The following is a 13,550-nucleotide window of genomic DNA, read 5'->3' as shown; positions in this document are numbered from 1 at the left end:
ACCTCACGAAAAATGCGTCACCAAAAAAAAACATGGCGGAGTAACGTGTGCATGGAGTCCGCTACTTACCCCCCCGTCTTCGGCCGTCGACAGCCAGTTTCTTCCCCTGAAAACCGAAATATCAGGAAAAAGAGGTACGTTGTTTCACAAACAAAAACACGCAGAAGTACTTGCACGACAAAAGGAGCCACAGCGGGACGTTTCCAGCTCTCAGACTGGCAGACTTGTCGTGGGAGGATTGTGTGCTAATCTTTTGGCTAGTTTTCGTCTTGTTGAGTGAATGGAGGGTCGTTTTTCTACGTCTGTAGCTGATTTTTGTGAGGCGTGTCGGTTGCTGCCGTTTTTATGTGATTATTTATTAATTTATTTTAGATTTTCAATCCAAGACCAGACTCAGCGGGTGCCGGTCTGACAGTGTCACTACGGGTCCTGTCAGCTGAGGTCTGCAAAAACAGGACGTTGATCAGTGTGTTCATGTCAATGTAATGTCAGACTTATGGAGAGAAAAGAGTCAGTATGAGGACGAACAGACTGAAAAATAATGTCTCTCCATCAGGATTCAAAACAGCCTGCTGCTGAATACTTCACCACTTCTTGTGCAACATGCACATAAATGTTGTAATTTTAACTGACACTCTTAATTTCGTCGTGTAGTTTCTTGTATGTTGCATGGAGGATTTTTGATTTGATTTGATATTTTGGTGCTAAAATCTCCTTGTATCTTTGAGCTTCCACCTTAAGATGGGCAATATTTGTGTCCGGTAAGGATATGAAACACTGGTGGAAATTTTAGATTCTTACCAATGCCATTATGGATCCCAAATTCAATCCGCTGCATATAAACCATCACAAACACACAGGATTGTGAAGAACAAGCTCAATGATTATCTTGGGGTCAGTCTTGAATTACATGAAGAGCCACAGAGAACTAAATCTGTAGAATAAGAGTGGTGGCATCTTTTCTTCATAAGATCCTTCAAACTGCACCGTTAGAATAGATTTTTTTATTGTGTCATCTTACTTCCCATAATTTATGCATAAGTGCAAATGCATGTGTATTGTATCAGATTTTACCATTGCAATGTTGACGCAGCTTTGACTTTCTGCATGATTTCAGGGGAAAATGTTTCGCCGATCAAGATTTAGCGTTCGGCCGAATGTAGGTACGACAGGGAGAACAGCAGCAGCAACACCTCAGGAAGCTACCTCAGCAAATCAAGAGGCCAGTGAGACCCCCAGAGATGTCAGTGAGAACAGCATTCCTCCTGTGACAGATACCAACTCTGCTGTGACTCCATCAGAAAAACCTTCAGATCCTGGGTGCGTAACACGCAATACATAGCTTGTAAACTACTATTTATTGTATGAAAGCAAAAACTAATATAGCTACTCTTAACTACTGTTTTCAGGGACTGCAATGACCAAAATGGGGAAGGTACCAGTTCTTCAGCTGCAGTCCAGAGAAGGAAACGTTTTTCTGTCAAGCCCAAAGTGGCTCCGGGTCGTCCCTCCACACTTTCTCGGACGCCAAAGTCCCTGGTCAAGGCAGCCTCTGAAACTCCTGTTGAAGTCCCAGGGTCAGACCTTGACAAGCCAACAACATCAAGCCATCCTCGGATTACAGCTACCCCCCTAGGACTCCAGTCCCCAAAGAGAGGAAGGCCTTCATTAGAGAGCAGGCGGCCCAATGTACAATCTCCACCCACCTCCATTTCTTCTGACTCCCTTGGACCTTCAGCTGTCCCTCTATCCAAGGCCTCACCACAGCTACCTGATATTCCAAAAGACAGTGTCAAGCAATTAGAAAGCAAGAAAGATGGTCAAGTAAAAGACATTCCTCCCAGACCGCCAGATAAAGTGCCACTCTCCCTACCTGACAGAGAGTCTGTTGAATTATCAGAAAAGGCCAAGACGCTGGTGTCATTAAAGAGTGGACATTCCCTGTCACGATCAGCGTTCTGCCTGAGTAGACTTCTGAATGACCCATCAGACTTACAGAGGCTGGCAAAGGCCCAAAAGCTCAGAGACTTGCTCAGACAGGAGAGACACAAAGAAAAGGTGAGCTTGGATTATTCCTAATTCTGAATGCTTTCAGTGTAATACCAAACAAGTTAAATGTATCCCATTTGTTCAGTGAAGGAGTCATATATTTTGACATTGCAGAAACTCAAGAAAGCAAAGGCACGTCCCAAGGAAATTACTTTAGATCCTTCAAAAATGACCATGAGGGACCTTATCCGTTATCTGCCGGAGTCCAACCCCATGTCGTAAGTGGATCTTCAGCAGTTTTGTCAAGATTTTGCAACACTTAAAACTCTACCTACACAGAAAATGTTTTCTGCTGACTCAAGTCCATTTTTTCCAGTTTGAGTTTTTTTGTCTTACGTCGCTGTAATTTGCACATTTCCAGAACTAGTTTAGAAGAGTCAGCACAGGAGAATGAGACTGTGGTTCCACCTTCACCAACAAGAGAAGAGTAAGTTTATCACATCATCAAATTAAAATCTCAGTTCAATTAACTTCATATCCGTATTGCTGGATGTTTGCAATGCAATCCCGACAGATCTCCGGAGAGAGCAACAGAACCTGAAGTTCACCCTAAACCGGTGACCGGTGGGGAGGATGAGGAGGCGGCTGAAGAAGAGGAGGAAGAATCACTCATGGTTCCTCAGGTCAAGGTAGCAGAGGATGGCTCGCTGATCATTGATGAAGAGAGGTCAGTGGGTTTTTTCATTGTATTTTGATTGACAATGTCTCCAAGAACCATCTAACTGATGCAGTTTTTTCCCTCTGAAAATAAAATTAAATGTGATATTGAAGGTGATGGAACCAGCTGGTAGTTTAATAACATTTTTCCAACTTGCGTCTCAGCTTGACAGTGGAAGTCCAGCGAGCGAAAGGGCCAAACCCTGCCCAGGATCGAGACCCTATCTTTGAGCGTGGGTCCACTACAACGTATTCAAGCTTCAGGAAAGGGAACCGTGCTAAACCCTGGTCTAGTGAAGGTTTGCTAACTAGATTCTGAATTACAATATCTTTATAAAAAAAGGCTCTACTTTGCTCTGATGCTTGTTGATAGTCAACTTCAATTCCTTGGTTGTTTGCTGGTCTTCATCAGAGACGGACATGTTCTTCTTGGCAATCAGCATGGTGGGGACGGACTTTTCCATGATCTGTCAACTCTTTCCTCACAGAGCTCGATCAGAGATAAAGGCAAGTGGTTACGACATATATATAGTCTTTATAGTACTTGAATAAAAATGTCAAAATATCTACTTGTGTTTATTGCATTGATTTAAACTTCTAGAACAAATTCAAAAAAGAAGAACGAGAGAATTCCTGGAGGATTGATAAAGCTTTCAGTAAGTATTTAGTGGGCCTGTTTAGCTGGTTAAATATTCACACTTTATTTGTTTGAATGCATATATATACAGTACATATAATCATAAATATGTATTTTGTCATAACACTAACTGGTGATTCTTTTGTAGGAGAGAGACGCAAGCTTGACATAGAGTATTTTTCTAAGCTGTTAGAAAAAGTTCTTGAATTTCAGAAGAACAGGAAGAAACTAAAAAAACTTTCTGCAGAGAATGCCCCTAAGAAGCAAAAGAAAAAGTCAAAGGGTAACTATCTTACATACTCAATTGGAAGAGTGTATGAATTCTTTATAATTTCAGGTCTGCAATAAATGTTTATATGAACTCAGTATTCCCTATGTGTTCTTGTTCCCCCCACAGGCAAAAAAGCTGCAAAGAAACTGAGTGACGTGGAGGAGGAAGATGAGGAAGATGACAATGAAGTCCTTGACTTGGCAGATGAAAATGAGGGAGAGAAAGAGAACGAGGATCTCTGTAACGAAGGAGGAATCCTTGTTTCAAAGCCCAAGCAACAATGCAAAAAGAAGACGAGACAGGCTGCTCCGATAGATGAACCAAATGGGAAGAAAAATCAAACAGGTGAACAGAGCAGTGAACAAGGTACAGGAGCGTTCATTTATGTCATTAAAAGTTTCTTTACTGTTAAAAAATATGGTCGATTTAGCCTGTGTAGGTATGTAGATCCATGTGAGTTGTGGTTTTCCTAATTTCATAAAATTCCTAGAAAAATAACAGACAACAATTACAGTTTTTAAGATTGTTCATTTTGTCTCTTACCACTCTTTGTCCATATGTAGTGTGTCCTTGTTTATTGTTGCTTGCATTTTAAATTTGCTTTGCTTTTTATGCTCAGGTGAGGCCTGTACACCTGAAGAGACTGAGGCAGCACTTCCTGAAGTCCATACAAGTTCAGACATGTGAGAAAACGCTTGTTTAAAAAAATAGTGCATATTACATCGCACATTGGAATTATTTTAATTTTATTTTTTTATAATTAGGTCTACAAAGACTGAGAATGCAAAAGAATTAACGGACACCGCAATCAAGCCAGCCAAGCTCTCACGAGGCAGAGCACCAAAACCTTTACTGCCTTTGGGCAGGAAATGGGGTAAAAAGGCTCCAGCACCCTCCACACAGGCAAAAGACACTGCATCAGATAAAGGGGATGAGAATATGAGTGATGGAGCCACTAAGGAACAGGTCATTTATTTAGTCTTAGTTTAGAATAATCAAAGCTTTCTATGCATTATTATTTTACCTTGGTAAAACTGCTAACATTTTAGGTGAATGAAGATTCATCACCAACAAGGCAAGGCAATAAGAGGAAGTCACCAATTGCAGATTCTTCCTCTGAAGAAGAGGATGCTGCTGTTCAACCTCCGAAACCAACAAGGTGCAAACAATTTCTTCATTAAAAGGCTCCCATTGTGACATTTTAATTAGAAACATTCTCAATTCCCAGAAACTACATTATGGAGAATACTATGTGATCATTTATGACTGTTTCATCAGTGTGTGATTTCTCTTTTGTAGGTATGGGAGAATGCCCAAACCTACCAATCCCCTGAATTACCCAGCAAAAGAGGATCCACACACCACTGCCTCTGACCGCACTCCTACTTCACCAATGAGCTCCACTCTCTCTGATGCCAAGCCTAAACCAAAAAGCTCCACTAAGAGGGGAAGATCATCTAAGCAAAAATCAACCCAAGAGCCAAAAAAGCCCAAACTGGTGACCCTGAGGGCCACAGAATACACTGATGAGGAAGATGAACAGGATCATGAAGAGATTGAGGAGGAGGAGATCCCTGCATGTAGCCCCAGTAAGGATGGTGTTGCTCCTGTGTTTGTGCCTGCCAGCTTGCGCTCTCCACAGCCTGTGATTTCAGAGGTCGAAGAGACTATGGAGGAGGTATGAGAAACAGTCTGTCGGCATGTCTTGCCCACACGCACAAAATCCATTAACATTTATTTTTACTTGATTTGTATAACGTGCGTTGTTTCCGTTCGTTTTTTCTTTCGTGCATGGTTTTCCATTCCATAATTCACACCCTCCATTCTGACGCCCCCTACCCTCCAAACCCTTAGCTTGATATCTTGGCCAATATGCCTGATGTGTTGGGCATTTCCCAAGATGCACTGTGTCCTGATGCCTCTTGCGAGCAGGCACTAAATGAGAGAGGCACAGCTGAACCATGTGAACACCAATTGGACCTGCTGGTAGTAAGTGTCCTATTTTTAAAATGTAGCAGCAGTGACATTAAAATGCTAGCTCTAGTTACACAATTAATATGATCTCAGATCTTAACAACAATGATCCTCAAAGCTTCAATCTTGATCAATATAATAGTCCAACATGTCGTTCTTATAGAGTCTCCTTTCATCAGTTTTAGTGCATGCATTTTTTTTATGGTTGGATTGCAGCGTAGAAAGCAAACTACTAATGAAGTGTAACTGGGACGACTATGATACACGTTTTCCATTTACATCGCATCTTTTCACCTCTAGTCTGGCTTATCTGTAGAGTTGTTAATGTGAGTAAGAATGATATGTGTTTCCCTTCCAGGATGTCATAGACTTTCTCTCTTCAGAACACACAGAAGGTATGTTGAAGAGGTAGTTTGAGTAACCCGTAGCAGATTTTTCATATTTAGGGTTAGTTTCATTTCATGTGTATATATATATATATATATATATATATATATATATATATATATATATATATATATATATATATATATATATATATATATATATATATATATATATATATATATATATTTTTTTTTTTTTTTTTTTATTTTTTTTTTTTATATTTTTGTTTCAGTATCTGAGGACAAGAGCTACAATGAGGCTGCTCAAACCCTGTTGGCCATCGGCAATCCAACTCATCTCCCTCAGTCTGTACAGAATCAAATAGAAACACAAGATTACGTTACAGGTTAGAGGCACACTAAAAGAAGTTTAATGGCATTTGTCTCGTGTTTCAGATTAAATTACACTCAATTTAAAATGCGATATTTGGTTAAATTGCAGGAACAACATCAGTCAGTGTGATAGAAATCGCACAACACTTAGAGGAAGAATGTGAACCAAAACCTGCTGAGCAAGAGGAAAACACTGCTAATGGGGTCACAGAAACACCACAGACCATTTCTACTATGGAGCCACAAAGCACCACAACAGACCATATGTGTGGTGAGCAGAAGAATATTTCTGATGTGGGCCCTAATCCTCCATTACAGCCAGAATACCAGAGCCACTGCTCTTATGATGCCCAGTTTGAACCCTGTGGTGAACAAGCCAGCAGAGACGCACAATCAAAATCTGAGTCTTCTGCTGAAAAAGTGATCTGTCACACGGAAATAATTACAAGTTGCTCTAATAATTCAACCAAATCTGGCACATTTATCACAGAGGCCCAAGTTGAACAAGTGTTAAACACGGATTCAGTCCCAGATGTTGGTGTTTCTGCTTCTTTTGTAACAACTGTAGATTTACCTGTCAGTCAGAAAGCAGCAAGCAAGGTTACAGCTACCTGCCAGCCTAGAAGGAGTCGATTACAGAAAGTCAAACCCAAACCAAACCTGTCACAGACCTCCAGAACTGCTCGGTCAACAGCTCAGACCATGAAAGACTCTGTAGAGATATGCCAGGACCATGAAAAATCAGTTACAGAGGTTGAATCAGAAGCGACTTGTAGTACTTATCTTCCAAGAACAAGTGAAAACATCAGTGCTGCTTCAGTTTTAGGCTCTGCTCTTGGACCCACGGCTGAACCCTCTACAGCTGAGGAGAAAAGGACAGGTGTTGACCTTGGGCAGGTGTACGCAGCATCCAAAGATAACATCCATTTTGAACCTTCAAGCAGAGGAACAGGGTCATTATCTGAGTCCACAGATGAAAAGGAGACAGCTAGTGATGCAATCATTGAAAGTCATCCTAACCTTGTGACCTCTGACACAGCTGCAGTCAGAGAGAGCAGTGGCCGACCTGCTCTGTGTGTCAACCCTGTAGATATAGCTGTCAGTCAGGAAGAAGAGAGTGAAGCTGCATCTATAAGCAGGTCTAGAAGGAGTCGATTGCCAAAAGTCAAACCCAAGCCCAACATATCACAGACATCAAGAGCTGCTCGGTCAACAACTCAAAACATAAAAGACTCTGTAGAGAAAGACTGTAGCTCAACCCCAGTCTCCCAAGAGAATGAAAAACCAATTACAGCAGTTGAACCAGAAGCAACTTGTTGTACATCTCCTCAAAAAACAAGTGAAAACATTTGTGCTGCTTCAGCTTTCATGATTGGATCCGCTCTGACACCCACAAGGGAACCATCTGCAACTGAGGAGAAAAAAACAGATGTAGGATTTGTTGGTGAGGTTAACTCCATTACAGCAACATCAGATCAGAGTGCCTCAGAAAATCAGAGCCTCTCCAAAGACCTTTTCGAACGGTGTAACAGAGACACAGAGTCGATATCTGAGTCCAGAGATGAAAAAGAGACAGCTAATAATGGAACCACTGACAGAAGAAATAACCTGGTGGCATCTGATTCAGCTGTCACAGTTTCACAGGCTGGACAAACCACTGCTGTAATCCACGAGAGTGGCAACCAACCTGCTACATGTGGGCAGAAAACGGAGAGCAAAGCAGCATCTGCTCATCAGGTGAAAAGAGGGAGGTTACAAAAAGTCAAACCTAAACCAAACCTGGCACAGACATCAAGAGGTGCACAGTCTAAACCTCAAACCGCAAATACCTCAAGCCCCAAATCAAAGCCCCAATCCACGGACAATAGAACTGCAGAGGCTGAGCCAATTTACAGTGTCATCCTTCCTACAAAATCGGGTCAAAGTACTGGCACTGTTTCAGGTTTTCCATCATTGGAAACTTGCACTTCTGAATCCACAGCAGAATTGCCCTCATCTGTAGAGCAGAAGACCGATGCTGGACTAGATTCAAGCTCACAGAGTTCAGAACCAACTGTACCGAAATTAAGACGCAGTTTTTCCAAGGTCAAGCCTAACTTAGGGTCATCCACCAGAACAGCACAGACAAAATTACAGCTGAAGAGTAAACCCTCGAACATGCACATGAACCCTTCACATGTAACTTCAGAACCACAACCTATTGAAGATTCGCAAACAGAACTGAAACTTGCAGAGGAAGACGGTGAGCATTCAACAGCAACACACTGTGAGAACAGAAGCAATGAAGAGTCCACAGTTGTGATGGATTCTTCAGTGGACAAAATGTCAAATAACGACACTGTGGAGGCTGAACCTTCTTCACAAGAGGATTTAAAGCTGGATATGCCCACCAAAGAGGCAAATACCCTATCACCAGATGGCCACACTTCAGTTTCAGATGTTCTGTCTGCAGAAGAGGGCTCCACAGAGTCAAAGATCAATCCTGCATTGGCTGCTGATGCTGACTCAATATCAGATCCAAAGGGAAGCAGCCCCACACTAGGTTCCGAAACTGGCTCAGAGTTAAAAAGCAAGGATGCAGCTCAACAATGTTCAGAAACCAGGGAAATGGATCAAACATCAAAAACCAAAGCTCAATCTGACCAAAGGTAAGGCGTTTCCCTCAAGTTTTGGGAGCATGTGATGATGAATACTCTGTCTTATTTAAGACCTTATGCCTGAAAGGCATTATTATTAGGACATTCTTGTAACTGCTCATTTGCTGTCTTAAAGCTCTGATGACGGAGACCTGTCTTCAAAAAAAGCCCCTCAAACTCGTAGAGGAAGGCTCATTAAACCCAAGCCCAACCTGGGACGCAGCAGTCGACCTCCTCAAACCCAACAAGCCCAGAAGACAAAAGTAGAAACAGGTGTGACATCTTAAAGTGAGAATTACTTTATTGCCTTTAAAAAAAAAATGCCACTAATGGTACTTATTTTTGCACCATTTCTGGTGGCCACTCAGGAGATGGGAATGAACCAGCTTCCCACAAACCTAAGACTGAACGCCGACCTGGCAATCTGGAGCCAGCAGAGGGAGCTATTGAACCACATAGCAGCCAAGAAGCTTCTCTACATGAAGATGGATCCTTGCTGGGCTGTTTGACAGAAATTATTGAACATCTGAGTCAACCTGACTCTTCAACAAATGATGCTGGATCCTCTCTGGGTTGTGTGAAACAAGTACAGGATGATTCCTTTCAGGTAATATGTTAATTATATTAATCAGTACAGGCAGGAGCTATATAAATATGAATGTGTGTCTTAATGGAGTACATTTTGGCCAAATATGTAAGAGCAAACTATTATCATGGAGCAATATATCTTTATAATGGGTCCACAAACTCGGCCAATTTTCTGTTGTACGACTCTGATTTGTGACCAGGCTAACTTGTGCACTCCATATTGTACCTCTGCAGTTGAGGTAGTTAGATGTAATTGAGTGAAAGTGTCATCATCAGCCAACAACATCCACTCGCACAATTAATAAGCATCTAGTTCATACTGACTCATACTTATACATACTTTACTCATTACATTATGGGGCGTGTAACAGGGTAGGGTGCTTATCTAAAGGCATTGCACTGATTAATACAATTTTGAACAACCATAAATGTAACCTTTGTCAAGAGCCTTTTACCACAAGAATTAATCTGCTTTTCTCCGATTCCTTGAATCCTAGAATATGTCAACATTAAGTACAGAGGGGACCCAAACTCATCCGACTCTTGCAATGTTTCCAGGCAGTAAGTCAAATAAACATCGCATTCTACTTTCATCAGATCATTTTCATTATGAGTGATACTCATAATAGACATCATGGCTTTTGTTCTCTCTCTCTCTCTCTCTCTCTCTCTCTCTCTCAGTGCTCTCGGAGCAGGTGCCTTCAGATCCAGATGAGCCATTTTTCATCCTCTCACTGACGGAGATCCCAGTCTGCTCATCAGGGCAGGTGGTGGACAGTGCGGCTGAGCCCCTCCCTTATCTTCATGCAGCAGATGCATCAATACAGCAACACAGGTTTGTGCCTGCTTATATCAGCTCATCGTACCAGAGCAGCACAGTGCTGCTTTTATTTTTTATTTTTATTTTTTTTTTTAAACTCATTCTGGAACCTTTTTTTCCCATCCGCAGTGAGAGTTTGACGTCGGCGGGAGATGGGTCTCCTCTTCATGTCTCTGTGCCCGTGTCCATGGAGGAGAGGGGCGACACTGGGCTGGACCCAGCTGCACATACAGTGAGTAAAGTTGTAAAGAGCCACTCGTCTCTGCAGTGGGATAAAAATATTTTCAGTTCTCACACCCATTTCATTTTTTCAACCCACACCAGGATTCAGTCATGGCCAATCCAGTAGATCCACATGGTAGGGTGATGATTACGTTATTTTTTACTTTTTAAACTATTGGTTCATGTTGTATAACTAATAATTAATGTTGATTTTTGTGGGCCTGTGGAACAGAGGGTACATCAGTCCAGCCACCCAAATTTCCAGAGACCTTAGAGAAAAATGATGAGACTGAAATTCCCCCCTCAAAGCAAAAATCTAAAGAAACTGGAAGAAGAGGTATGCTGAGGATAAACACATACTCACAGCATGCACTTTTGGCAAACTTTATTTATTTTCATCATGCTCACATCTCTCTCTCTCTTTCACTCACTTTGGCCTAACCAGCGAAATTGCAGGTTAGGCCCAATACTACGAGGAAGAAACAGGCCAGCAAAATCCCTGCTAAAAAGACCAACCGGGACTCTGAACTTCCTGGAGCTTCATCGCAGCCAGAAGCTGCTGATGCAACAACAATAGGAGATAATGAGGTGGTCAGTGAGCCACAGAAAAGAAGTGGTGACACCGAGGAAGAAAGTCTGGTGGGTGGGGATGGTCCTGAGGATCACAGCTCAGGAGCACACCCTCAGACAAAGTCCAAGACCACCAGCGTTAGGAAAAGGTATGAAAAAGCATTTAAAAATCAGTGATATTCAAGTCCTGAAGCATGTTGCTATCGGTCATGCTAGCAGCTTTATATGCATTCCATGCTAACATGATTTCAATAACATCCATAAGAGGCTGATGGTCAGCAGTTGATGTTCACTATTTTAATTTATCGCAATAAAATGCTGACCTCATTGTGGGTGAGAAAGATGAACAGCAGATCAATAATTATTTTTCTGAAGGAAAACTGAGATTTCCTTTTTCTCTCTGACACACACAGAACTGCTTCTTCGAGTGATCCTTCACCAGGCAAAGCGTCTTCTAAGAGCGGTGAGCCTAAAACTCCCCATGCAACAAGAAATCTCTCTAATCAGTCAACATCGCGCTGTGTTGTTCCCACACCTAATGTGACACAACTGCCACATTACACCCCCTCAACATCATCCACCGCGACATTGGCGCTAACAGAGGTGGCGATTGCTTATTCCCACTCTACAGCTGAGGTAAGGAGAACACACACACAGGCTACAGAGATGGATGGAAAGTTTTCCAGTAGAATCATCTGATTCACATTTTGTTTTGTTATATTTTTTGTAGGTTTCAGCGTCTCACCAAAGTGATCATTTGGAGAGCAATTCTACAGAGGAAGAGCCCACCAGTGTGTCTCAGTACTTTCTAAGTGATATTTTTACAGAAGTGGATGAGGGTTAAAAAAGCATAGAGATATTAAGGGAGAGGAGGAACCTGCCAGCTTACCTTTATTTAATTTTATTTTATTGTGAAGATGTCTCTGTAAGCATTAATTTATTACCAGAAGGCCTTTTTTTGTTTGTTTTTACTGTGTTTCATTGAAAGTAAAAGGAAGGTTAATTTTCCATACTGACAATCTCACTTTGATTTTCAGAATGGCTTATCTGAACAAAAATGTAACGTTGCGTTAATAACAAAAGGAGGTTAATCACTAGTTCGACTGAAGGAGGTGGCAGCTTTTTACAGTTCTCTATTTTTCAAAACCTCATTTTGGATTTGTTTATTAACAAGCTGTTAAAATGTAAATATTGTACAATAGTAAATTGGTTCTTGATTTTTTTTTCTTCTTATATTGTTATTTTAACACAACGGGTGGATTAGTTGCAATGTACACTTGTACAATTAAATATTTTTTTGTAAATGTACTCTTCTGGGAATTACATTTTTTATATTGCGTTCTGAGAATAGTTTTTTATATCTGATAGAAATTAAGTCTAAAAATTGGATGTTCATTCATAGATCAAAGAAATACGTTATTGAATATGCATTAGTCTAATTGCATCAATATGTTCTGCAACTTCACACAGTTGTAGAGCAGAGATAGTCAGAAGTTACTCAAGTAAAACGACGACTTGCTTGTCACACATGAGGTATGACATTTTAGTTGAAGTGCATAAAGTGTAGTATTCACATTCTTTCGTTTTGTACTTGAAACAAAATCACATCAGGGGTCCTTAAATGTTTCATGAACTAATTGTAACTAAACCATAGAATTCCACAAGCTGTAAATAGAAATTACTCCTCCACCATCACGGCATTTAGTCTTTATTATGGCAGCGACTGGACACTAACACAGTCTCTCTGACCCGGTCACTGAAAACGGTACATTTCCATTTGCTGTATGTGTAATTATTTTCGAAACGCTGTGTTCTTTTTATGTAATAAACAATAGAAACCAACCCACAATGTGTTGCTGTGTGAATTGCTGTATATTTAAGCATTCATAAGCACAACTCCTGAAGCTCCTGGAATAAAAGACTACAAGGTTTGATATTCCTCTAATCCCTCATGCTGCAACCTCTTGTCGTGAGGCTTAAGACTGTTTTGATCTCTGTTGAGTAACTAACTGCTCTGTCTGCAGGTCCACTGCAACACTCTTTCAGTCAGCCGTAGGATTAGAGGGCCCCCCTTGCTGCACTACACCTGCTGACTGCACAGCGACTGGAGCAGACCTCTGAGACGCTGCAGAAAATCAACATGAATGATAACACCCAGGTTAGTGAAAAGAAATCACGTTTGCATTCCTGAACAATGTTAATATTCTGGTTTGGTGTATATGTATTAGGATTATTTTGTTTGGATCATTAGTCGGTCTGAAATATAAATGTAACTAATTTTTCATGTTAGAAAAATGGATCAACATTTCATCTAACTCATTAGTAATTTATGGGTCCTATTTAAATGCGTAGCCTGATTCTGTGGGAAAACTAACCTTACAAAAACTAGAAAATATACAAATGGCGA

The 13,550-nt window shown here is 41.1% G+C and overlaps 1 protein-coding gene across 3 annotated transcripts; it reads left to right on the top strand.

Moving 5' to 3' along the window:
- The first annotated feature begins 25 nt into the window (after positions 1–25).
- Positions 26–12,986, top strand: zgc:162472 (transcription factor TFIIIB component B'' homolog). 3 transcript variants are annotated; one of them, XM_029516311.1, is made up of 29 exons: positions 26–134; positions 1,118–1,320; positions 1,410–2,058; positions 2,164–2,267; positions 2,411–2,476; positions 2,564–2,716; positions 2,872–3,005; positions 3,119–3,213; positions 3,308–3,362; positions 3,492–3,626; positions 3,741–3,959; positions 4,234–4,297; positions 4,379–4,580; positions 4,664–4,773; positions 4,914–5,292; positions 5,469–5,603; positions 5,947–5,983; positions 6,208–6,321; positions 6,417–8,955; positions 9,080–9,216; positions 9,312–9,550; positions 10,029–10,092; positions 10,213–10,366; positions 10,481–10,583; positions 10,676–10,709; positions 10,806–10,910; positions 11,019–11,292; positions 11,557–11,779; positions 11,874–12,986. In XM_029516311.1, the coding sequence occupies exons 2-29, from the start codon at positions 1,124–1,126 to the stop codon at positions 11,985–11,987; spliced, it is 6,834 nt and encodes a 2,277-aa protein (XP_029372171.1). In that variant the 5' UTR covers positions 26–134; positions 1,118–1,123; the 3' UTR covers positions 11,988–12,986. The 3 variants fall into 3 exon arrangements, with proteins under 3 accessions (XP_029372171.1, XP_029372170.1, XP_029372172.1); XM_029516310.1 differs by having other exon boundaries at positions 3,741–3,980; XM_029516312.1 differs by lacking the exon at positions 5,469–5,603 and having other exon boundaries at positions 3,741–3,980.
- Positions 12,987–13,550: the final 564 nt, after the last annotated feature.

The sequence above is a fragment of the Echeneis naucrates genome, chromosome 12 (genome assembly GCF_900963305.1).
Source record: "Echeneis naucrates chromosome 12, fEcheNa1.1, whole genome shotgun sequence".
NCBI classification, from domain to species: domain Eukaryota; kingdom Metazoa; phylum Chordata; class Actinopteri; order Carangiformes; family Echeneidae; genus Echeneis; species Echeneis naucrates.
The sequence above is the reverse complement of the archived record's forward strand: the minus strand, read 5'-3'. Positions and strand labels throughout refer to the sequence as shown.

Coding starts and splice junctions, on each gene's coding strand:
- zgc:162472 (XM_029516310.1), top strand. CDS start 1,124: ATGTTTCGCCGATCAAGATTTAGCGTTCGGCCGAATGTAGGTACGACA. Junction 10,710..10,805: donor CAATCCAGTAGATCCACATG/GTAGGGTGATGA, acceptor CCTGTGGAACAG/AGGGTACATCAGTCCAGCCA. Junction 11,780..11,873: donor ATTCCCACTCTACAGCTGAG/GTAAGGAGAACA, acceptor TATTTTTTGTAG/GTTTCAGCGTCTCACCAAAG.